The sequence below is a fragment of the Bubalus kerabau genome, chromosome 21 (genome assembly GCF_029407905.1).
Source record: "Bubalus kerabau isolate K-KA32 ecotype Philippines breed swamp buffalo chromosome 21, PCC_UOA_SB_1v2, whole genome shotgun sequence".
NCBI lineage: Eukaryota > Metazoa > Chordata > Mammalia > Artiodactyla > Bovidae > Bubalus > Bubalus kerabau.
The window spans coordinates 35,572,581-35,598,888 of NC_073644.1; the positions used below are offsets into that span (position 1 = coordinate 35,572,581).

At 42.3% G+C, this 26,308-nt stretch overlaps 1 protein-coding gene across 13 annotated transcripts in view; it reads left to right on the forward strand.

The window, feature by feature from the left end:
* The window catches only part of OSBPL1A (oxysterol binding protein like 1A), a 228,779-nt gene that overhangs the window by 141,822 nt on the left and 60,649 nt on the right, over positions 1 to 26,308 (forward strand). For 8 of the 13 annotated variants that reach the window (XM_055559777.1, XM_055559775.1, XM_055559780.1 and 5 more), the window contains 3 exons: positions 18,902 to 18,953; positions 20,255 to 20,307; positions 20,416 to 20,572. In XM_055559777.1, coding sequence (XP_055415752.1) covers positions 18,902 to 18,953; positions 20,255 to 20,307; positions 20,416 to 20,572 — 262 coding nt within the window. Of the gene's footprint in view, positions 1 to 18,901; positions 18,954 to 20,254; positions 20,308 to 20,415; positions 20,573 to 26,308 lie in introns of those variants that run through there. The other 5 variants (XM_055559781.1, XM_055559782.1, XM_055559784.1 and 2 more) reach the window with 2 other exon arrangements.

Genomic DNA, 26,308 nt, shown 5'->3' on the forward strand with positions numbered 1-26,308 from the left:
AATTTCTGGGTCTCACAGAACTTGATGGTGGAAGCAGGAGATCTCAGTGGGTTTGGAGTTAAAGGGTCACATTTGTAATAGGAAACTAAAGGAAGCACAGTGAGAGGTCACAGAAGTGGGAACTACAGAAAGTTTGGTTAGGGAAGTTAAAGTGCTGTGATGATACAGGACAAGGAAAATGATGTTGGCAGACTTAACAGAGAAGAGGTGCATTACAGAAGATCAGCAGAGCACACAGGAACATTAATTTTAGAAGTGTGACATGATCAAAAGATGGGGGAAAGCTAATTCTAACAACCAGATTGGGGAATATTAGAGAAAGGATTGTAATGACTACGATGATGGCTATTAGATGGGGGTATTTGTGAAAATAGTGATTCAAATTGGGAAGAGAAAGTAGAAATCAGATTTGAAAGCAGTGGAATGAGTGGCGGGGTTACAGGAGGCTTTTAGCCTGATTGGGGGAAGGGGGGAGAGGTCACTTAGGCTGCTGACATGTCTTCCTGTCTGTCCTCTGCCACATCCTGTCCTGTTATTCCCTGTCCTTCTGTTCGGACATCCAGAAAGAGATGTGAATGTAAAAGAACCTAGATGCTTCATCTGCTCATCATTGATCATCTTTTTTTTTAATATATATATATATTTTATTGAAATATAGTTGACTTATAATGTTTCAGTTGCACAGTAAAGTGATTCAGTTATAATATACACATATATTATTTTTGAAATTATTTTCCTGTGGGTTATCACAAGATATTGACTGCAGTTCCTTCTGCTATACAGTAAACCTTGTTGTGTGTTGCATTCGTCATTGATGTCTTTAAAAAAAATTTAATTTTTAAGAAAAAACTTGTTATAAACAGTTTAAGAGAGAAGTACTTATAGTGTACAGTGAAATTTTCCCTTCATCCCTCATCCTGATTGCACACTTCCTCAGAGGTTCTTGTTAACAGCTTGATACATTCTCTTGCAGACCTTTTTAAAGCAATCCCATGTATATGTGCCTGTGTATCTATGCTGTTGTTTTTTTAAATCATGAGTGGAGGTAGCTGTGTAATTGTCCTGGGTCTGCTTTTCATGTCACAATGTATCACCAGTATATTTCCCACCAGCGCTGCAACTCTAGCTCATTCTTGTTAAAGGTTCCATGAAAGTCAGTGATACAGTTGAGCAGAATTTTCTGTCATTCTCTGCTTGATAGACACTTAGGGGCTTCTCTCATCTTTCTGCTTCTCGGGTGTATTTTAACATTTATTTCCATAGTCGTCTCCTCGGGGAGAAGGAGATAAAAAGAACTACAGTCTCTCGGTCAGGATTGGAAAATGAATTTCCTCTCAAGTGCCAGTTCAGGTCTGTTTGCAGTACCTGCCTCTTGCTGGGTTGCTGTGTTGAGAAGGATCCCGACGCGGAGTCAGTGCCCTGCTGAGTCAGCGCGCTCCACGTGGCTGGAGGAGATGAGGGAGAGGGACTGTTGCCCTGAGTGACTGTTGCCCTGAGTGACAGGTGAGCAGTGACAGGTCCCTGCCCTGAGTGACCCACCTGAGTTTTACTACATTTGCCTGAACGTAGTAGCCTTTCTTGGGCCACTCCTCCTACTTCCTGCCGCAAATCTTGGGAATCCTTTGGTGCAATGTAGAACTCTATTAGAATTACGAGTCGGCTACCCAGGGTTGGAAGTCTTGCCCTGCTGGTGACCCAGCCACGTAATTCACTGAGATCATAAAAGCCATCATTTGGGAATGACTTCATCTTCTCACTGTAATCTACACATTAACCTTCATTCCCACTTCCTCTTTCTCTTCTGTTACAAAAGAAGTGTTCCCTTTTAATTAAGGCCATTTCCTCCTGATTCATTCTGGTACCCATCTCCTCGTGTCTCCTCCAGAACTTTGGTTTAGTTAATTTTTCACCTGCAGTTTCTTTTTTTTTCCCCCCTCTATTTTTTTCTTCTAGTTTTATTGAAATAATTGACCTACAGCCCCATCAGTTTAAGGTGTACAACATAATGATGGGGCTTAAATCATGAAATGTTTATCACAAGTTTAGGGAAACATCCATCATCTCATAAGGTACAAAATTAAAGAGATAGAAAAAAAGTTTTTTCCTTGTGATGAGACTTCTAAGGATTTACTCTTAACTTCATGTATAACATACAGCGGTGTTCATTATATTTATCCTGATCTATGTCACATCCTTACTACTTAGTTATCTTATAACCAGAAGTTTGTACCTCTTGAACCTCCTTTCATCTATTTTCCCTTCCCTTTCTCTGCACCTCCAGTAACCAAAAATCTGAGCTTTTTCTGTGGGTTTATTAGCTTATTTGCTCTTGAAGTATAATTGACCCATAACACTGTGTTAGTTCCTGTTGCCCACCCAGGGACGCCCTTCCCTGCTATTTGGGCTTCCCTGGTGGGTCTGACAGTAAAGAATATGCCCACAATGTGGGAGACCCAGGTTCGATCCGTGGGTTAGGAAGATCCCCTGGAGAAGGAATGGCAACCCACTCCAGTATTCTTGCCTGGGAAATCCCATGGACAGAGGAGCCTGGCAGTCTACTATCCTTGGAGTCGCAGAGAATTGGACATGACTGAGCGACTAACACGTACTTACACAACATAGTGATTCGATATTTCTGCACATTTTTAAATGGTCAGCTTAAGTCTAGACATGTGAAAGTTTGTACCTCTTCATCTCCTTCACCTGTTTCTTTGAATATCACATTATCTTAAATACTAATTTAGAATTCCTATAATAGTTTCCCACTGCTGTCAGAAGAAATTAGCATAAATGTAGTGGCTTAATGCAGATTTATTCTCTCAGCTCTGGAGGTCAGAAGTCCTGTAATCAAGGTGTTGGCAGGTCTGTGTTCCCCTAGAGGCTGTAGAGAGAATCTGCCTCCTTGCATTTCCAGCTTCTAGAGACCACCTGCATTCCTTGGCACGAGGCCCCATCCTCCCATCTTCAAAGCCAGCAAGTTGACTTCTTCCAATCTCTCTGACCTTCCTCCCTTCCTTTTATAAAGACCATAGCAGTCAAAACGGACCCATCCAGATAATCCAGGGCAACCTCCCCAAGTCAAGGGCCTTAACTCAGTCACACCTGCAGAGTTCTTTTACAATGGAAGGTGACCCATCCACAGGTTCCAGAGACTAGGAGGGACAGTTGTTCTGACTACCACAGTTCTGGAATTTGTTTCTCCAGCCCTGACCTCTTGTGAGATATGTATATACACTCACTTGTTAGCTGGATAAATAAAAGATGGATTCTTGATCTTCCTCCTAGGTCCTTTTCCTCCTGGAATTTGCTTAATTTTAGTAAATGGTTCCTCTTTCATCCCCTAAAGTTGTAAATCTGGGAGATTCATGGCATTCACGTGCCCCCTCCATGAAACAAACACAGGCCAGGACCCATCCATTATGCCCTTCCATCATACCTTCAATCCATCTGTGTTCTGTTATTGCAAGGTGATCATTAAAGGTGTAGGTGCTGCTGCTGGAAGACTGTGGATAAATGGTGGTTCTACCAATTCCTGTAGCCTTTGGAAAATGACTTCACTTTCCTGTGCCTCATTTCTTCATCTGCAAGTGGGTCATAGGATTATCGGAGGGAATAAACAGCTCGTGTGTGTACTGTAAGCAGTGCCTGGCGCCCTGCGGGGCTGCCCCGCCTTCGCTCGCAGCATCATCACCTGCGCTGCACCTGCTCTTGTCCAGCCTCTTAACTGATGGCTTTGCTTCGCGCCTTGCCCTCTTGACTTTCACTCTGTGCACACCACCCACACTGATGCTTTATAGACCGTCACGGCATCATGTTCCCCTGCCCAGAATCCTTCAGTGGCTCTTCACTGCACCTGGAATAAAATCCAAAGCCCCTAATGGACCTTCCAGGCTTCCGACGTGACCTCCACCCTGCCCGTCCCTTGTTCGTTCCAGCCACACCGGGCATCTTACAGCCTCATCACACACCCGTGACAGAGGCTGTTGGGTGGGAGGTAAATGAAGGCAGGAACAAGTATACAAACCTGCATTTCATGTAATTTCTGAATCAGAATGATAGATTAAATCAAGCCTACCTTAATGTTTAAAAGAAATGAGAAAAGGGTTTTTAAAGCTGCTACTTTTAAAATACTTCTAAATAATTTTCAGTAAATGCTTAGTTTGCTTTTTAAAAGTCAGTCACAACTTGTTACTTCCTTTAAAATTAAATCCATGTGACTTCCTGTTTTCCCTTTAAATTTTTTCAGATAAGCAGGGTCAGTGAAAATGTAATACAGTAGGTGAGACAAACCTTGATATAAGCCTACAGTGTATTTTTTCCAACCCCACGTGGGTCTTTTAATTATTTAAATTTTTTTCCAGTATGCTCAGTGACTTAAAATTTCAGCAGATCCCATACGGCAAACATTCTTTCTCACAAATTGGGTTGAATTCCATTCTATAACAGATGAGAAGGCATTAAACCTAATGAAGCATCACGTCCTATCTTCATTGTGTGTCTGTCTTTAAGGAATGAGATGGTTGAGTGAAAAATCTGATATTACTACCTGTAAGTGAACACTTCCTGGGAAGAGGGCTAAACAGTCATATGTATTAAAACAAAGGATTTAATGAGAAACTAGAGACTAACTAGTTCTGTAGAAAAATTCTATTCTGCAAGTAGAATACAGAAATTATACTATGTAGTAGGTTCCACTTTCGGGAAGAATGAAGCAGCTCCTTCTACATGTTCCTGCCATCTTTCTGCTCTTTCCATTTCGCTCCCTTCTCCTACCAAAACTCTCAAATGTCTCTAAATGACCAATATCTCCTCTTCTGGGTAGCTTTTCCCACTCCCTCAGGCACGGTTAGTGTTTGATCTTTCGTGTTTCTTCCCTTTACATTTCTTTCAGGGCCCTTTGGCTGTATTGTGCCCATCTCTTTTCAGTGCTAGTACCTGTGTGCTCAGTCGCTTCAGTCATATCTGACTCTTTGCAACCCCGTGGACCATAGCTCGCCAGGCTCCTCTGTCCATGGGATTCTCCAAGCAAGAATATGGGAGTGGGTTGCCATGCCCTCCTCCAGGGAATCTTCCCAACCTAGGGATCAAACCTGAGTCTCTAATGTCTCCTGCATTGGCAGGCAGGTTCTTTACCACTAGCACCACCTGGGAAGCCCATCTGATGGTAGAGACCCTGTCTATTTATATTTCTGAAGTACTTAGCATAGACTAAATTGCTCTCTAAACGTTTATTAAGTGCAGGTTGTTGAACAAATGTCATTGATATTTCTGTCCTCCCTAAAAATATATTGGTTTTCAATCAAGAGCACAAAAGAATCCATAACACTTGCTAATTTCATGCGGCCTGCATGCTCCACTTTGGATACTGTTTGGAACAGGAGGGGTAGGTGACAGAGGGAGTGAACTGGGATGAGATGTTATTTAAAAGGTAAAATCTGTTCTCCAGGAATTTACCATCATGTGGGAGCTAAGAGACTGGCTCTCAGAGAGAGGGGTGAATGAAAAAGTAGCTAAGGTGGAGAAAATTTAAGGTGCTTGACCTTATGAATCGCTAGTGAAGGCGTCATTTTTGAAACGTTTCTTAACCAGTTAAATGACTTCATGGCTCTTGCTCTTTAGTACTGGTCTGAGATAGCAGTTGCACAAAAATTTCTGCCTTTTGAGTTTTAAAACTTCAAAATTTATTGTTTTTCTTACTGTCTGTTCGCTTTCCTTTTTAGAAACATGTTGAGATCAGTTGTGCAAAAAAGGCTTTCTTGCTTAAACTCTTAATGCTATTTTGGTCAAATTGCGCATGAATAATGCATCCAAATCCTATAGTGTAGATTGGCAAAACCAGTGGAAAGTTAGGTTATGAAATCGAAGCCAGCTTTAGCATGTCTCAGCAGTTGCAGGGGTGGGTGCTCATGTCTTTTTAAATCAGAGCTTGAAGAGTGGAAAGTGGTAATATAATGACTTTGATTTTGTCTGGAGGAGAGTAACATAGGAAGTTATGACCCATGTGAAATAACGTTTAATCCAACAACTACAACTGGTAATAGCTGAGAAAAGTAATGAGATCTGCTGAGAATTTCACATAGAAGATGCAGGATTTGATCAAAGTGATCAGGAGTGTTGGCAGGAAGGCTGATAACCATGTGTTCTGTTCTTTATGTTCCTAAGCCCATTGTCCTCTCCTGCATTTTAAGTGTTTTTAAAATTTATTTATTTTTACTTATTTCGAGGTTTTTTTCCGGCTCTTCTGGGTCTTCCTTGCTGTGTGTGGTCTTTCTCTAGTTGTGGCTAGCTAGGGCTACTCTTCACTGCAGTGGCTTCTCTCGTTGTAGAGCACAGGCTCTGGGTGCATGGGCTTTAGTACTTACAGCACATGGGGCATGGGCTCAGTCGCTCTGTGGCATGTGGGATCCTCCCGGACCACAGATCAAACCCATGTCTAACTGCGTTGGCAGGCAGGTTCTTATCCACTATACCACCAGGGAAGTCCTGTGGTTTAGTTCTGAAATACCTGGACATTTCCTGCCTGGGCCATTTCTGTGAGTCTCTACTGTGGTCTGGACCTGCCCAGGACTTGAAGAGCTCACTCACTTCTGTATTCCTAGCACTTTTTTCTCTTGTCCTTATGTATTTATTTATTGAGTAATTAGCCATACTACCTTGTTCTTGCCCTGTTTCTCATTATATAACTTTTTGTGCATTTCTTTCTTGTCTTTCCCCAAGCCTGCATTTCCTTCAAGGACAGAGATCTTATCGTGTGAACTTGTATATTTCCTCTGTTGCCCAGGACAGAACACATTCATTGGTTGGTCTGATGTGCAGCAAATTGAGTACCACAGACTGTGACTGTTATTAAACACCTTTTGTATGTAATATGGTACAACATCCTGTGGAAAATCTTAAGTAGTGCCAAGGGCTCTTAATCTCACTTTGTGCTTATAGCATTAAAAATTATCCAGCAGCTTACTCATGATGTGTGTGTGTTGTAGGTAAAACACTGGTGAACGTAATTTATCCTTTGTGTGTGCGTGCGTGCTCAGTTGTGCCTGACTCTTTGTGACCTGTAGTCTGTCAGGCTCCTCTGTCCGTGGACTTCTCCAGGCAAGAATACTGGAGTGGGTTGCCATTTCCTACTCCAGAGAATCTTACCCAGCCAGGAATTGAACCTAGCACTTCAACCTTCATCACGATATTAGTACAGCTCCTTATCTCTCCCAGGTAATCAGTTACTCCTAGTCCCCATCAGCTGTCTTAATCTTTCAAAAATGCTGTGTCCTATACAAATACCTTTGACCTGCATCACTTCGCTCTTCTAGCATTCTCTCTCGAACAGCCTCTATTTATGTTTGCTCTCGTGATTTCCCAGCAGCCGCTCTTGACCAGGTCACCGCTGTCGTGTGCTCAGCTGCCTAGTTGCATGGTCCTGTCTCAGTTTGCATCTTTGTCGGCCTTTTACCAGCACTTCAAGTTGCTGATGCTCCCTTCCTTCGTGGAATGCTTTCTTTACTTGGTTTCCAGAATACCACTCTCATTTGATTTTATTTCTCAGTTTCCTTTGCTGATGTTCTTGCATCCTTCTCACTTCTGGTAGTGGAGTGTCTTAGAGTGCAGTCATTCTTTTCTTTTCTGCATTTACCCTCAAGATCAGAGGTCCCCAGTTGCCTGGTCACATACCAGTATTGGTCTGTGGCCTGTTAGGAACCAGACCACACACCAGGAGGTAAGCGATGGGCTAGTGAGTGAAGGTTCATTTGTATTTACAGCCGCTCCCCATTGCTTGCATGACTGCTTGAGATCGCAAATGATGGTGGCCTTAAAGATACGTTTGAGACAATTTCAGATCTCCATGCATTCTGAATTACAGTCAAGGTAGAATATCCTAAGATTGCTACAAAAGCACTGAAAAGCCTGCTTCCATTTCCAAGATTCTCTCTTTGTGAAGCAAGGTTTTCTGCAGTACAGCAATCAAAAAGTTCATGCAGTAGATCAAACATAAGCAGTGCACTCTGGGTGTCACTGTCTCCCATCACCCCCGGTCTAGTTGCAGGTAAACAAGCTCTGGACTCCCCCTGATTCTGCATTATGGTGAGTTGTATAATTATTTCATTATATATCCCAGTTTAATAATAATAATAGAAATAAATTGCACGATAAATGTAATGCACTTGAATCGTCCCCAAACCATCCCCCACCATCCAGTCTGTGGAAAAATTCTCTTCCGCAAAACCGGTCCCTGGTGCCAGAAAGGTTGGGTTGGGCCGCTGTAGTGCCCTTGTGCTCAGAGTGCGGTCTGAGTAGCGTTAGCTTCATGTGGGAGCTTGTCGGAATTGCAGAACCAGAGGTCCCAACCCAGACTTAGTGAATAAGAATTGGCAGTTTTCTTCAAATCTGTAGGGATCGTCCAGACATTAAAGCTTGAACAGCTTGCCTTGCGTGACGTCACCTAGTCCCACACCTGCGAATATTGCCCAAATTCGGATAAATCTGTCAGTTTGTGTCTGTAGACGCAGTCTTGTCTCTGAATTTCAGACTCCTGTCTAATTATCTACTTGGCACGTTCACTTAAGTGAGATCGCCTAAGTGTCTTAAAATGTCCAGAAGAGAATTCTTCACTACTGCTCACAGGCCTGCCCCTCCTGCATATTTTGGTGGATGAAGGATGCGTCTTTACAATTGCTTCAGCTAAGACTGAGAACCTTTGAATTATCTGTCATGGACTGTGGTGGTTTTTTTTTTTTTTTTTTTTTTTTTTATATCTGTTCTTTGATTTCTTTTTTTTTTCGGGGGGCCAGAGGAAAGGTGTCGTATCCCATGTTCAGTCCGTCAACACATTCTGTCAGGTCTTCCTACCACATTTAGCAGAATCTGACCCCTTATCATCATTCCACTCCCACCACCCAGATCCCCGTCATCTCTCGCCTGGATTGTGACAGGGGCTTTCTGACTGGTCTCTCTGCTTGCATCTTCGTCTCCAGCAATATTTCAAGCCCAGCGTTTAGAGTGACCGTTTCCAAATGTGAGTCTCTTCAGGTCAGTTCCCTGCACGGGACCCTGTAATGGCTTTGCTTCCAGCTGGAATAAAAGCCAGAAGCCCTCCATCTGGCTGCCTGCTGCCTTCTGAGGTCTGCCCTGTCTTCCTCAGTCCCTTCCTTCCATCGCTGACCTCAGCGGCTGTCCCTGCTCTTGCCAGGCGTGTCCCCCCAGGCCTTCGCTTGCCCTTGCCTGGAGCTCTCTCATCCCAAACATCTGCAGGGCTTACCCTCCTCCACTCCATTCCTTTTTCTGCTCAGAAAGACCTTCACTGTATCATTTTCTCTCCTTTTTCTTTTGCCTTTAAAAAAAAAAAAAAAAACTTTCACACATATTGTTCATTTGTTCCTGGACTCCTACAAGTAGAGTGTAAGCTCCTCTGTGAGGGAAGCGTTTTTCTTGGTGCCTGAGTAAAGAGTCAGTAAAGAGTTCTCCGGCAGGGTAAGATGGAGGTGGAGTATTCTTTGTGGAAGAAGCCAACACACACGAAGGTAGAGAATTGTTTTCCAAGACATCGTGAAAATGCACTGTGGCCGAAGCAGGGGTTAAGTGTTCCAAATGCTGAGAAATGGTAATGAGGTGAAGCCACAAAGGTAATTCAGGACCAGCCTGTAATGAGTCTTGTGATAAGGTTCTGCTGAAGAATTTGCTTTTTAATCTGTAAGTGATGATGAGCAGCAAATAAGTATACCGATCATGTCAGGTTAGTATTTTATAAAGTTTCCTTTTTTAAAGTAAATATTGTGGATTTTTATAATATGCTTGCATTATACTAAGAATTGGAAATTAAGAGCAAATAAGGCATGATCCCAACTCAGGAGTTTACAGTCTGTTAGCAAGTGAGTATGTTGAGAGTTAAAATTGATTTGAGGTCCAGGTGTCCTTGATGAGAGATGACAAGAGTTTGCATGAAAGCAACTTAACTGAGATGGAAAGTTTCAGTTCCTCTCTTTATTGCTTTAATGAACACATATCCTGACCTTTGTTCCTCAGGGAAGCCTGCTTGACATTTGGACTAGATCAGATCCCCACTGTTGATGCCCTTGCATCATCAGTTCAGTCTCTCAGTCATGTCAGACTCTTTGCAACCCCATGGACTGCAGTATACCAGGCCTCCCTGTCCATCACCAACTCCCAGAATTTACTCAAACTCATGTTCGTTGAGTCGGTGATGCCATCCAACCATCTCATCCTCTATTGTTCCCTTCTCTTCCTGCCTTCAATTATTCCCAGCATTAGGGTCTTTTCCAGTGAGTCAGTTCTTTGCATCAGATGGCCAGAGTATTGGAGTTTCAGCTTCAGCATCAGTCCTTCCAATGAATACTGAGGACTGATCTTTAGAATGGACTGGTTAGATCTCCTTGCAGTCCAGGGGACTCGCAAGAGTCTTCTCCAATACCATAGTTCAAAAGCATCAATTCTTCTGTGCTTAGTTTTCTTTATGGTCCAACTCTCACATCTGTATATGACTACTGGAAAAAACAAAGCTTTGACTAGACAGACCTTTGATGGCAAAGTAACATCTCTGCTTTTTAATATGCTGTCTAGGTTGGTCATAGCTTTTCTTCCAAGGAGCAAGCATCTTTTAATTTCATGGCTGCAGTCACCGTCTGCAGTGATTTTGGAGACCCCAAAAATAAAGTCTCTCACTGTTTCCATTGTTTCCCCATCTATTTGCCATGAACTGATGGGACTAGTTGCCATGATCTTAGTTTTCTGAATGTTGAGTTTTAAACCAACTTTTTCCACTCTCCTTTTCACTTTCATCAAGAGGTTCTTTAGATCTTCTTCACTTTCTTTCATGAGAGTGGTGTCATCTGCATATCCGAGGTTAATGATATTTGTCCCAACAATCTTGATTCCAGCTTCTGCTTCATCCAGTCTAGCATTTCGCATGATGTACTCTGCATATAAGTTAAATAAGCAGGGTAACAATATACAGTGTTGACGCACTCCTTTCCCGATTTGGAACCAGTCTGTTGTTCCATGTCCAGGTCTGACTGTTCCTTCTTGACCTGCATACAGATTTCTCAGGAAACCAGGTAAAGTGGTCTGGTATTCCCATCTCTTTCAGAATTTTCCACAGTTGTGATCCACACAGTCAAAGGCTTTGGCATAGTCAGTAAAGCAGAAGTGAAGCGAAGTTGCTCAGTTGTGTCCGACTCTTTGCGACCCCATGGACTGTAGCCTACCAGGCTTCTCAGTCCATGGAATGTTCCAGGCAAGAGTACTGGAGTGGGTTCCCATTTCCTTCTCCAGGGGATCTTCCCAACCCAGGGATTGAACCTGAGTCTCTCTCATTGCAGGCAGACGCTCTACCATCTGAGCCACCAGGGAGGCCTCATATATCCTAAGTGTACTTGCTCAAACCCACCTCCCCAGATTCCTTCAAACTAGTCTGCACAAGGTAAAAGAGATAGGATCAAAGTTAACCCATGATTCATGTGTCACAAGACTAGATAAACAATGGATATTTATCAATAGGCCTGGGGTCATATCCTGATAAACGTAATGCAGTTTGGCACTTTGTTCTGTTACAGAGATAATTAGCATATTCTTAGAAGTAGATGTTTTTCTGAAACTCTCTTGCTTTTTTGATCCAACAGATGTTGCCAATTTGATCTCTGGTTTCTCTGCCTTTTCTAAATCCAGCTTGAACATCTGCAAATTCATGGTTCATGTACTTTGAACCTTGGCTTGGAGAATTTTGAGCATTACCTTGCTAGTGTGTGAGATGAGTGTAATTGTGCGGTAGTTTGAGCATTCTTTGGCATTGCCTTTCTTTGGGATTGGAATGAAAACTGACCTTTTCCAGTCCTGTGGCCACTGCTGAGTTTTCCATGCTTCATAGTCTCATAGCATTTCCTGTAGTTGACATTTTATGATTTTTTTTTTCCTGCTCTGTCACCCAAGCAGACAGAACATTCCTTGAAGAACTTTGCACCCCTCGCAAGTGGCATAGATTTCAGCACAGATTAGGAGTGCAGATATTTGAGTGAAAAAAATTTGGGGGTACATTTCAAAGGCTAAATTGAACTTGAGGATGAGTTGGTTGTGGAGGATAGTGATGTTCTTAGACTTTGCATCTGTTTACTGAAAAGTCCTACTTTGGCCCAAAGCATCTCAAACTCCAAATAATGAAAACTGGACTTGTCATCCTGACCTGCCCCCTTGTCATCCTGACCTTGCCTGTCTTGGCTGTTGGCCTCCTTGTCTACCAACCATGCAAACTACAAATGTGAAAGTCATCTCTTACCTGCTTTCCTCACATCCTCCCCATTTCTGAGTATCTAGTTGTCTTGTCTCTCTGTTTCTCCCCCAGTGTTCATGGTCAGTGAATCCATTAAGTTACAGTCATTGTTACAGTGGCCCTGGGATGCTGATGTATCCGAAGGTGAAAATGTTAGTTGCTCAGTCGTGTCCCAACTCTGAGATGCCGTGGACTGTAGCCCGCCAGGCTCCTCTGTCCATGGAATTCTCCAGGCAAGTATAGTGGAGTTACCCACTCTATTATTCTTGCCTGGGGATCTTCCCAACCCAGGGATCAAACCCAGGTTTCCTGAGTTGCAGGTGGTTTCTTTACCGTTTGAGCCACGAGGGAAGCTCAGAGCTATCTGTAAAGTCTAAAATGGGTCTTAACCTCTCCCTGACAGAGCATCTAGTGGCTCCGTACTCCGTAATTACAGGGTCGGTATAAACTCTGTGACCTGACCACTTTTCAGCTTTATCTCTGATGACCACATCTTTTCCTCCTGGCTGCCCTCCTCTCCAGCCATGCCAGATGTTCCTGGACACACACCTTGTTCTTTCAGGCCATTGGATTCTTTGCTGTTCCCTCAGCCCTGGTATTCTCTTGCCTTGCCTTGAGTTCTTAGTCATCATGGCAGCTCAAATGCCATCTCTGCATGGAAACTTTGCCTGGTTTCCCTAAGAGTGACTTCTTCAACTCTTCCCACACTTTGTGTAAACATTTGTTTACTTGTGTGTCTTTCACTAGATTGGACTTAGACTACTTGGAGGGCACCACCCATATCTCATTAATCTTTCTGAACTGTTTCAGCAACAAACCCTTTACCTGGTTTGTGATAGCTATTTGGTGAGCGTTGATTTATTAAACTGAAGTCACGTGAAAATACTTCTTTTTGTTTTTATGAATTACTTTGTAACTGGTCCTTAGTTCTAGAATTATTTTCTTTGTAGAGTGTATGCATAGGTGACCTTGAAAATGATTTTAAGGATGTCAACAAGACAAATGGGAAGCTCCAAATTTAGTCATTCAAAACAGACAAAATTTTCAGTAGCCCATACACCACATTTTGAATAATTCCTCATCTGCAATTACATGTGCAGATCTTGCAAGTTGCCGAAAACAGTAGTAGATTTAGTTGCTTGGGGACGTGCCAGTCCTTTTAAAAAAAAACTCTGTGGTAATCAACACTATACCATTTGGTTCATTTTGACCTTGCGCCTCATTTGGGGAGGGTATGTCTAGAATGGCTCTGACTCTTGTCGCTTGCTGCCAAGATTCTGTTTAAAGCTTTTGTCACTTCCTCTGTAGGTTATTGTCGCAATCTCTTGGCAGCCCCTTCTGGACTCATCCTGGTTCCTGATTTTCTGTTTACAATTTATTTTGAATGTGGTAGGCCTCATTGATTTTCCTTGTGTCCTTTGTATTTACTATGTTATTTTTTTAGTGTGTAAAATTGTATTTTAAAGCTGAATAAAAATTTAGCACTGATAGTTTCAGGTTGGGTTACTTAGGGTTACCTTGGACATTCTTAGAACATGCCTGGTTCTTGGGGAAACCATAAACAATGAAGGTATTAAATTGAGCGTGTGTGCCTCTTGACCATTTCCTGTTACCTTAAGTAACGGGGAGGGGTTATTTGGACACTATCCACAGTCTTCCACATCTCGCTCCTTTGTACTGTTTGTTCTTAAGCTAGTTTTCAAAGGTCATGTTAAAAAAATGTTTATCAGGAGAACATAAGAATCGTTGGCTTGTTTCTATTGTTAACTTTATGACCTCTTCTTTCAACCTTTTAATAGGAATAATTCAAAAAAAGTAGCATAGAGGTAATGATCCTCTTAATGTGAAGGGTTTTTTTTAAGCCACTGTATTGAGATATGATTGACATACAAGTTGTACACCTTATACAACTTGATGAGCAAAGTTTCCAAAGCCAAGTTAACCCAACCACAGCCATTGGCTTCCATGCTGTTTGGTTGAAAGGGGGTAGTGTTCAATCCAGAATGTGTTAGAAATAATTTTAAGTCCCCACTTGGACAGAGCTGTAAAGATCTGGGCCATCAGAGATTTGTAAACAAACTTTCTACTAAGACTGTTGATTTAATTGGGAAATTAATTCAGGCAGAGAATGTTGTCTGCCTTAAATGCTTGTACATAGACTAGAGCATTTATCTTGTGGGAAACAAAAGGAAGAGTGAAAGACTAATTTTGTCAGAAATCTCACTATGGATTTTGTTAAAATTTCTGCTGCTGTGTTTAAAAATACACCTGTATACAAATCCATCAAGATTGCTGTATGTCTCTGTGGCTTTGTTTTGTCATTGGCGTTGAGGTGAGAGATGACAGAACGAGAATATAGTCCACACATCTAGCATGATAGATATGTGGCTTTGGCTTGACAGGTTTTTGTTTGCTTGTTTGAGTTTCATTTTGATTTTATTGTGGTAAAATACACATAATGTATGGGCTTCCCTGGTAGCTCAGATGGTAAAGCGTCTGCCTGCAATGCGGGAGACCTGGGTTTGATCCCCGGGTTGGGAAGATCCCCTGGAGAAGGAAATGGCAACCCACTCCAGTACTCTTGCCTGGAGAATTCCATGGATGGAGGAGCCTGGTAAGCTACAGTCCATGGGATTGCAAAGAGTCGGAGCAACTTCACATACGTAATGTATATACTATTTTAGCCATTTTTATGCACATAGTTCAGTTGCATCAAGTAAATTATTGTGCAACCAACACTGCCATCCATTGGCAGAACTTTCCCATCATCCCCCAAATGAAACTGTACCCGCTAACCAGTAACTCCCCACCTCCATGGCCCTGTTTGTTTTTAAAGCATGTACAGTACTCTATTACTATCATGCCCACCATATGACACGTTAAGCACAGTCTTTCTAATACTTGATACTTTCCACTAAGGCATTAATGTGTTGCCCAGTAACACGGAATGGTAGATAATGTCTGTCCTATTTGATATTCGTATGTTCAGGCAAAATTGAAAAACCTGATGTTTTAAGATTGAATTATCACCTTAGTTGCACTAAGATCTGTCACTTGAAAATTAATCTTATAGGCAGACTTCGCCTTCTTAATAAACCTCCACAGTGGCTGTGACGTCTTTGCTGCTTAGGTAAACATGTTTGAATTTAAATATATCTGAACCCATGGGTCTGCAAATGAAATGATGCTTTGCTGGAGGCAGATGGGTATGACTCATACTATGAAGGCATAGAAGTTGAGGTTGGCTCCCTATTGACAGTGGGCTTGGCTCAGTGGTAAAGAATCTGCCTGCCAGTGCAGGAGACGCGGGTTCCATCTTTGGATTCGGAAGATCCCCTGGAGAAGGAAATGGCAACCCACTCTAGTATTCTTGCCTGGAGAATCCCATGGACAGAGGAGGCTGGCGGGCTACAGTCCATGGGATTGCTAAAGAGTTTGACACGATTTAACAACTAAACAACAACCTTATTGCCAACAAAGTAAGTATGTCGTACTATATACATAGTACTAGAAGTAACTGAGTTTTTGAACTTTTATATTTATTGAAGTATAGTTGTTTTACCGGAGAAGGCAATGGCACCCCACTCCAGTACTCTTGCCTGGAAAATCCCATGGACGGAGGAGCCTGGTAGGCTGCAGTCCATGGGGTCGCGAAGAGTTGGACACAACTGAGTGACTTCACTTTCACTTTTCACTTTCATGCACTGGAGAAGGAAATGGCAACCCACTCCAGTGTTCTTGCCTGGAGAATCCCAGGGACGGGGGAGCCTGGTGGGCTTCCGTCTATGGGGTCGCACAGAGTCGGACACGCCCGAAGCGACTTAGCAGCAGTTGTTTTACAGCATTGTTAGTTTCAGCTGTACAACAAAATGAATCGACTATACATATACGTGTATCCCTCTTACTTGGATTTTCTTCCCATTTAGGTCACCACAGAGCATTGAGTAGAGTTCCCTGTGCTGTATAGTAGGTTCTTATTAGCAGCTGAGCTTTTTGTTCTCAGTCAATGAGTTTTTATCTCAAGGACACTGTGAATCATGTCATTGATCTCCTTTCCTTCTTTGCCTCTGAAGCTAGAACACTTAGAGATGACCTGGCGATTTGCTTCTAGCAGGTGTAAGAACCTCATGGCAGGTACTAGGGTACTACCCTGTTCCTGCTTCAATTTATTCCCTCCTTGTCCCACTGCCTGCCCCTGATTTTTGTTCAACCTGAGTGGTCAGCTTCATGGCTGAGTCATAACTTCATGTCCACCCAGCTGCCCCATCACCACTGCTTTCTGATGTCGTCTACTCCCACCTCCCTGAATGTTCTGTTCTCCCTGCTGTGGACCGTCTGTTCCCTTTGCTCAGAACAGTTCCTCTATTGTCACTCTCTCCCCCACCCCCACTCTTACTCCTTGTCAGCTTACTCAGCTCAACCATCAGTCACAATCTTCTCCAGACACCCGGTCCCTCACTGGGTGAAGTTGGCTGATGCTGCCTCTGTGACCCATTGCCCCCATGCAGACTTCTGTTCCGGCACCAGGAAAAAAAAATTCACTGAACTCACGTGTTCACAAAACAGTCTGCCTCTGCTTAATGGTGGACAGGGAGCAGATCTTACTGTTCCTTGAATCCTACCATGCCTTGCACAAGATAAAGAAGGAGAATGAATTAAGCAGTGTCAGATGTGGTAGATGAGTCACCAGAAGAATTTACAAATGATCACTGGACTGACTTTGCAATATGGAGGTAGTTGGTGACCTTTGGTAGAGCCCTTCAGGGGAAGGGTGGGCAAAGCCTGATTCTATTAGAGGGAGAAGGAGGTTGGGAGCATGGAAGAGAGAAGTAAGGGTTGGGAGGAGGAGCAGGGAGAGAGAGAGCCTAGGAGAGGGGGCAGAAAGAGGAAGTCGAGTGGAGTGATCAGAGTCTATACTGTCATCTGACAGTGTGTCTCTAGGGGTAAGCATAGCGCTCCCATGCTTGGGTGAAGGTGGTTGCCCTCCAGCTGGTGTTCAGTAAGGTTAAATCTTACTTTGAGTGAAGTCTTTCCTTTGCAGCAGCTCTTTCTGCCTTACCTCTTATTTAGTGTTTACTGTGTATCTGCTTTTTGTTAAGAATTTTCTTTTGAGGTAGATTTGTCCCTGTCTTAGATTTGTATCCCTTCAATAGCAAACACAGTATCCTGTGCAGAGTGATGTTCAATAAATGCTTGAAGTTTTTGCTTCAGTGGGTTTTGGTTTTCCTGACATCTAAATTATAAAGTAACAATGCATCTTGACTAATACTAACCAATAAAGGCAAAATTATTTCATTTGGCACTTGAGATTCTTTTTTCACATGAAACAAATAGGAATATGTAGAAGTGAACAAACCACCCCGGTCTACCCCCCAAGACCACTGTCACCTCTTGGGTCTGGGTTGTGCCTCATGCTGCTTCCTCTGAAAACTCCTCTCTGAGCACAACGTTCATTGTTTTGAGACTTACTTGCCGTACCATTGTAGGCAGCTAAGGCGAGGGGGCTGGTGCCCAGAGAAAATGAACCAAACTGGGCATGGCTTTCTTGATGTAAGAGAAGCCTTTCTGGGCCTAAGCTGTTTTGTGATCTAAAGTGAAAGTGAAAGTTGCTCAGTCCCATCCGACTCTTTGCGGCCCCATGGGCTATATACAGTCCATGGGATTCTCCAGGCCAGAATACTGGTGTGGGTAGCCATTCCCTTCTCCAGGGGATCTTCCCAGCCCAGGGATGGAACCCAGGTCTCCTGCATTGCGGGCAGATTCTTTACCAGCTAAGCCACAGGGGAAGAGCTAAGCCTGGCCTGAAATGCTTGCCCTTGAGCAGGTCTCAGTAATTAATGATCAAAGGAAACAAAACAGAACTGTTATCAGGCAAGAGAAGTGACAGAAACAAAGTTAATAAATCAGTTGTAAAGACTCCCAGTTCTGTTTTCAAAGTAAACATTAGCCTGAAGCACTTTGAGCTCTTTTGTAGAATTCCAACACCCCTCCCTCTGCCTTGAGCCCTCAACCACAAGATCAACTGGAACCTAAGGAAAGATGCTCTTGACCTTTTCTGACCCTCATAACTTCAGTCAGCTGAAGCTTGGGCTCTTGTCAACCTTTGCCCCAGTTCTGTGCAGAAATTCTCCTGTGCTCAAGACCCCTTCATGAATAGCCATATACTGCCCAGCCTGCTTCATGCAGATGTGTGCACACTTAGCTTAAAACTTTCCTAGTTTTGGTGTTGGGGAGACATTGCCTTGAGAAAGATCCCTGGTGTTTTCTTTATCTGCTGCAGTCAAAAACTCCTTCCTTCTCCCGCTCTCTGGCTTGGTTGTCTCTTTCTGCTTGGTACCCACTGAGATATGAATCCAATTTTTGGTAGATAGCACCTCTCCTGTATCCTTTGCCTGCCCCAGCAAATGGACTGTTCCCTCTTGGCCTCACTGTGCCCAGGACAGACTTCTGTCGCCTCACTGTTCTCGGACATTTAACCTGTTTACCTGAACCAGACTGATTTTTCTTTAAGGCAGAATAAAATTAATTTTTTTTTTGCTTGTATTTTAGAGTTGTAAAATGGTAGCCTGATTTTTTTTTGTCTTAACATTATGTTAAAAGTATTTTTCTATTTTATTATAATTTCAGCAGCTGCTTATTTCATCAAAGGAATGACCGTCTCCTGTCACTGGCTATGCAGGTTTTCAGTGTTTTGCAATAAAATGTTACGCCCTGCCAAAATTGACAATGAAAGAAATATCCCTTAAACTTAACATTAAAATATTTTTCATTGCTATACGGTATATGTCAGGACAAAGCTGTATTTACAGAAAATAAAGATAACTTCCCTAGTACTGAGTCTTTTGCGCAGATAACTTGCTCCATTCCGAGGGTCCAGAGTTTAAGGTGTGCTGTGCAACCTGCAGCTGGCCAGCAATCGTTACTAATCAATTCTAATGTGATATAAAGAAGGGCTGAATTGTGATTTGGGCTGAATTGCAGAATGTAGTAGTGGGAAGAGAAAGTACGATTTCCTGAGCACCATAATACATTCTAGGCAGATGGGTGAAACTTTTATTTAAATAGGGAGTTTGCTTGCACGTATGTAGGAGGACTTCCCTAGGGCAGAGGACAGTTGTGTGTATGGTCATCTGCTGAAGGACAGTTGCACGTTATCTGGACTTTACTTATTAATATAAATGTAGGCATCTTTCAAAGTCTCTTGGAGATTAAGTGGCTGCTACTTTGAACGTTATGCAGAATATTATATATATATGCATATATATATGTTGTATTTATATATGCATATATATGTTGTATTTATATATGCATATATATGTTATATTTATATATATGCAGAACATTAAAGAGTCAGAAAACCCAACTAACAATCCAGGAGAGCATTAGCACACTCATTAACCCCATAGTCCTCCTTCCTCATGCCCAGAGCACCCTGGAGATGCTGAAAGGAAAGGAAGGACATATGTGTGCCTAAACACTATACCGTATTGTATGAAAAGAAGTTGTCCTGCTATTCCCAATCAGGCAGATGGCTCCACGCTCAATACACAGGCAGTTGGGAATGTGGCATTTTCATTCCTAAAAACGCCTGCCTCATAGTTAGATTCTCTATGGCTACTTCAGGCTGTTGCTGTTGAGAATTTAAGTAATATAAAAACCAGAAGTGTTTTTTTAATTATTTAAAAATTACCTTTGCACCTCTAGTATCATGAAATGTATGCTTTCCCCAAGTACAGCCAACTGTAACTTTTTCTTTATATATGAATTTTTAAAAAATGCTTTTTCAAAGTTATGTTTAAGCTGCTTTGAAAAGGGAAGGAAAAAAACAACTTCTTTTAGGGGGGACACCACTGAATACAATTTCTTAAAGAATTAGGTAATCTTTGTAAAGTCTCTTTTAATGTACGAAATCTGTTTAGTTGTAAGTTTATATGATCCTGTATCCATTTTCTAAATCCCCTTTCGCCTTACTGGGTGCAGGTTCTCTGAAATCCCTGAGGAGGAGGTAACGGCTGGATTGTTTGAAGGACAAAGTAGGCTGCTTAAGTTTCAAAGCCTGATGCACGAAGGGAGGGAATCCATTGTTACGGCAGCCTCGCACCAAAGCCCAGTTCACTAACTGTGAACCTGCTCTGCCACAGATTCCGAGTCCGAAGGGTCCCTGAGCAGACTGGAAGCAGTGACCGCGCACTCCTTTGACGAGGAAGCAGAACCCCCGAGCAGTAGACAGCACAGAATGTCCGAAGGCAAGGACTGTGGTGGTGGAGACGCGCTCTCCAATGGCATCAAGAAACACAGGTAGGAGGGCCTTTCCCAGCCGTCACTGCCGCATCTCTTCTCAAGCGCACTTGGGTTTGTAAATCAAAGTGTGTGGCTGTCTCCTCGTTTTTTTTTTTTTTTTGCTTTTTTTGCTCTGCTGAACATTTATATTGCTCTAGCACCTCAAGGAAAGGATTCGGCTTAAATACTTTGTCCATTTACAGAAAGAACTTCATCAGCTGTCATTGCAGGAACTAAATACAAAACGTGGTTTTGGCTACCATGATTTTAGGGAACTGTAAATCCTTCAACTGGCTATTTAGAAAGGCTCTTCAAAGCTCCCTGCTGAAAGTGATGCTGGCTTCCTTTTTTTGAGCATGCATCTTTTATGACTCTGCCTCTCAATGCTATTTTAGTTTCTTGTCATTTGATCTTCGTGTTGGTTTTATTAAGAATGGATGGTAATATTGCCTGCCTATTGAAACAATTTAGTTACATTTAAACAAAGACTTGTATTAAGACCTGGGGTTTGTTGAACATAGCCCTTTAATAGTGTCTAATAACATTAGTATTGTTTTTTTATTCCCTTGATGATTTAGTCCTAGAGATTGTCTCAGTTTAATGAGGTGTCACAGACACTCGAGTTCTCTGGTTTCACACAAGTTTATAGGTACAGTGCCTTATGTACATGCCGGTATTCATAGGGTACAATATTTTATCAAATTGTCAGTGAAAACTATATTCTGTTGTCATTGTAAAAAGCACTTTGGGGATAAGTAGTTATTAATTTCTACAAGATAGTTTTATACTCTTGTTTAATATTTATAGATTTGTGTAGCTTTAACTTCTTTTCTGCATAGGATTCTGGCTACCATTGGTCTCAACTGTTGTTGTATTGAAAAATGGTACTCAGCACTTCCGATATGTATCTGCCCCATGTTAACAAGGAATGTTTTTTCTTTGTACTTATTTGAAAAAAAATCAGTGAGTTTTAGAAAACAGAGTTTCCTTCTGTGCAGTTAGAGGGTGTCCTCTAAACGTGCTCGTTGATGGTTATCTTTTGATGGAGGTCATCCTGGCAGCTGATGTCATGAGCCGCGAGGGCCCATCCTGACTGCGCTGCGGTTGCTGTCCTCTCCTTTGTGGTCTGGGACTCAGTTCTGTGCAGGCCATGAAGTACCTAAGTGGAAACCCAGCAGATCTCAGTTTCCTGGTCTCTAAAGAGAAGACAGCCTTTAACTGTTTAACATACATCGTGACGGTCTAGTGACGACACAGGAGAAATCTTTGGAATGTTCAAAGAAGTACACAAGTCGTTGATAGAATCGTTAAGATATCAGAAGGAACGCTGTGCTTACTAGATGCTGTCAGAGCCTATGGCTGAAGGGGGAATTTCTTGGCTTTTCAAAAGCCCGGGAGCCTGTTTGTATGTGTGCCATAATGCATCATAACAGGAGTTATTTTGCATCTGACAGAAATTTATTATATTAATACTATATTCACATAATCTGTGTTCTCTCTTATTAGTCCAACCCAGAATGGCACAGATGTGGAAGTCTCTTCCCTTAAACTCCCCCCGGCCTCCCGTCTCCTGCTGTGCTTGAAATCACCTTACCTATTTCATGTTCTTAGCCAACAGAAGTACTCAGGCTTTACTTTCTGTACTATGGATTATGGAAGCAGCAGGTTCCCCCCAAATATAATACATGAAGCCACTGCAGACCCTATTCCTCTTCCTCTCTGGGGTGTCAGCAGAGAGTCCCTGGGAGAGCGCCCACCACACGGGCGGGAGCGCCCACCACACGGGCGGCAGTCCGTGTAAGTGCCCTCTTTTAACTGTTTACTCTCCTCCTCCTCAACAACGATCTGCTGAACTCTGGAGAACCTCTGCCCTCTTGTTCCCTTTTCCACCCCATTATCATAGGATGACATCATGGACTGCAGTGTGAAAAATCTCTGACCCAGAGAATCATAAGCTGTAAGGCCTATGTTGTGGTCATTTAATGTAAAACAAGGTATGCCAGACTCATTGAGTTTATTTCTAAGATAATTAAAATAAAGATATTATGGATCTTTAATCCATCCTACGTGATGATTACCACAAAAATAATTCATCTGTTGACTAGGTAAATTAAGTCATCTCTTAAATAAAAATTTGGACTAAATGAACTGAGTTCTCCTCTCACTCTGAAAGTCTTGTGATTGCTAACTGAAATCTTGAAAACATGATTTTTCTACCATATTGAAGTTTAGGAAACTTCTACAGTGTCTTTTGATATGATTAGACTTGTGGGAAACAAGTATTTTGTGTTTTTTAATTCACTCTGAATTACTGGTAGGCTGTGTACTCTGCTGGCCATTGATCTTTTCTGTGGTTCTGTGCTCTCTTTGGGCTTTTAGGTTAGTTGTAGAGAAATATCAACAGAAAGAATCAGAGACTGGTTTAAGACCTAGAACCAAAAATACTGCGGAGATAGAAAACACACAAAATAAATGCTTTGTTTCGGTGGCACTTTTTTCCAGAAAATACATTGAGTTGCCTTGGGGAAAGCTAGCTTTCACCATACTGGTCAGGTTTATGTTTATAGGGCTTCTTGTCATCTCGGTGGTCTGTGTTCTGTGGGATCAGTTCTCTAGTCTTGGGCCCAACTTATTACACTTATTCTGAGCTCTCCTCCTCTAACGTTTTAGGAGTTTGACCTAAGTTGGTATAATTGGTAAAGATACTGATATTTATCTAATCTGGACATATCTAATGTAAAAGATACTAATGTAGAACAGGTTAGTCAGAATCTGAAATGTTGGATTCATGTTATGATGCTATAAATGGTATTCCCAGTATTACTAGATTAAAAGATAAAAGCCTGTGATCATCCTAATAAAGAAAAAACATTCAATGAAATTTGTCATTCATGATTAATAAACATTAGCAAATTACAAATGGAAGAGAACTCCTTTAATCTGGTTAAAAGTTGGAACAAATAAATTCTTGATAATGAACTATAAACAACAGTTCTAATTTCAGGAATAAGAGAAGGATGCCTGCCATCATCTTTTCTGTTCAACATTGTTTGGAGGCCATAGCTAGAGACATAACACAGCCCTCAGATTTAGAAATAAACAGAACCATAGATGTCTACAGACAAATCATTATAGTTACTATGAACGTTTGGCAAGGTTGCTTTGCTACAAAGTCAGCTAACTATTAATACATTTCTGTGCACCATCAACAGACAGAAACTGCAGTTAAAACTGGGGGTGGAGGTTGATTTTAGAGTATTTATTAAAAAGTCACTTACCTTGAAATAAATACTGAAAGATATAAAACTTACCAAGAAGAAAAAGTGATTGTCGTAAGTTTGATTTACCAAATTGATCTATAGACTCAAACATGCTTTTAATTAAAGTTGCACTTTACCTTGGAAGTTGAAAAACGGATTCTGAGCTGTCTCTTTAAGCTCAGAGGGCTTTGAGGAGCCAAGGTACTGCTCAAGAACCTGGTTTGAGGGAGGGAAGGCATTTGCCTAACTAAATGCCAAGTTGATTACAAATCTTTAGTGCAGAATTGTCCTGCAGGCAAGACTGATCTGAAGAATGAAAGTAAAAGGTCCAAAGACCCAGACATAAAAGGAAACCAGGTATATGTAAGAGAGGCAACACAGAAGATTGGGGAGGGAAAAATGGACTGTTAGGTTAGGGCTGCTGGGAGAGTCATTTAATACAGGAAAAAAAAAAAAGAAATGGCCCTCTATTTCACAAATATAAATTAAATTCTAGCTGAACCAAACATAAATGTGTAAGGCCAGAACTTAATAAAATTTTCATAAGAAAATGTAAAAATACCTTTGCAATTTTAAAATACAGAAGGGTTTTTTACAACAGAAATGTGATAGGGATTAAGTTTTATCTGACTCTAATTAATGTACTTGTTCTTGATGTATTTACCTGAATGAAAGCCTTGCATTCTTTCATAAATGTGGCCAAGAATCTTAAATGTTTAGTTTGCCGAAATGGTAGATTCAGACTCCAGGCAATCCCTTAGTTTACCCTTGGTTTATCCCTCGTGACTGCTTTAGAATTATTAGGTGACCGAATAACAGCTGTTTTCTGTGTGTGAAAAATATCCTGACATGTTGAAGTCAAACAAAAATGTTGAGAATATAAGCTAAGACAGTCTGCCAAGAAGTAGGATTATACTGAGAAAATGTTGTTAGTTGTGAATAAAAGTTATTCAGGTTCCGATATATTTTATCAGTAGTACAAACCCACCTGAACTTCTCTGGTGGCTCAGCAGTAAAGAATCCACCTGTCAAAGCAGGAGACATGGGTTCAGTTCCTGGATTGGGAAGATCCCCTGGAGAAGGAAATAGCACCCTAGTCCATATTCTTGCCTGGAAAATCCCATGGACAGAGGATTTGCAGTCCAACGGGTTGCAAAGAGCGAGGCATTACTGAGCACTACTGCTACTACTAAGTCGCGTCAGTCGTGTCCGACTCTGTGCAACCCCATAGACGGCAGCCCACCAGACTCCGCCGTCCCTGGGATTCTCCAGGCAAGAACACTGGAGTGGGTTGCCATGTCCTTCTCCAATGCAGGAAAGAGAAAAGTGAAAGTGAAGTCGCTCAGTTGAGTTACTAGCAGGTCACCCCACTCGGAGGCCCTCAGGTAACCTGGGCAGAAAAACACCCTTGTCTGTCAGGAAATATTTGGGGTAGCTCCTTGTTGTCATGTAGTGACCAGGGGTCTAGAGACACCTAAGGACCTAGGGGTAAGAGCCTTGCCCAGAATTAGCTAGATTTGAGGTAGTGCCTGGGGCTTCCCAGGTGGCGCTACTGGTAAAAACTCACCTGCCAGTGCAGGAGACACAAGAGACTCAGGCTCGATCCCTGGGTCGGGAAGATCCCCTGGAAGAGGGCTTGGCAACCCACTCCAGTATTCTTGCCTGGGAAATTCCATTGACAGAGGAGCTTGGTATGCTACAGTCCATAGGGTCACAAAGAGTCAGACACGATTGAAGCATGCAGGTTCCAGAGACACCGTGTTCTATGCTCTCACTTTACTCCCTGACTCAGAGTACTTCTTTGCTCTGGAAAGCAGAGGACTGTAATTAAAAAAAAAAAAGTATCACTAGAAGCTCACACAGCTCTCCTGTGGGGCCTTGCTCACTAACAAAGCAGACCCCAGCCTGTGTCACTAGCCTGAGTGAGAAGAGTGCTCAAGACCAGGAAACTGGTAACAACTCAAGGAGAGAAGGTTGAGAGAGAAGGTGCTGTATCCTCTAAAGAGAGAAGCTGGGCCAGGCCCCCACTGGGCTGCAGCCTGAGCAGACCGCCCACGATCCTGTCTCTGGAACCACGGGACTCGGTCATCAGAGGACACGGAGACTGGCAAGTTGGATGACAGTGGCTAATGCTGAGGACCAAGAGCCAGCAGGCCTCTCTGATTCCATGCAGCAGCACCTGTCTCTCCGGCAAAAACATATTTGGAGATTCCTTGACCAGGAGAAGGGATTGCCAGCTTGGCAGATGGGGGTTAGTCAACCGGCAAAGAGAGTTCAAAAGATAACCTGAAACAATAAGCAAAACTTTAGGATAAGAAGCTGGCAGGCTGCGGTCACTTGGGGTTATGTTAGGAAGGGGGAAAAAAGGTAGTGCGAGTCAAGATTTATAATAATTATCTTCACAAACCAAAGTGGACTTGCTGAACTTACTGCAAAGAGTGACTCTAGGAAAATGGAGGCATCTTTTTTTTTTTTTAAGGCTTCCTGAGGGTTT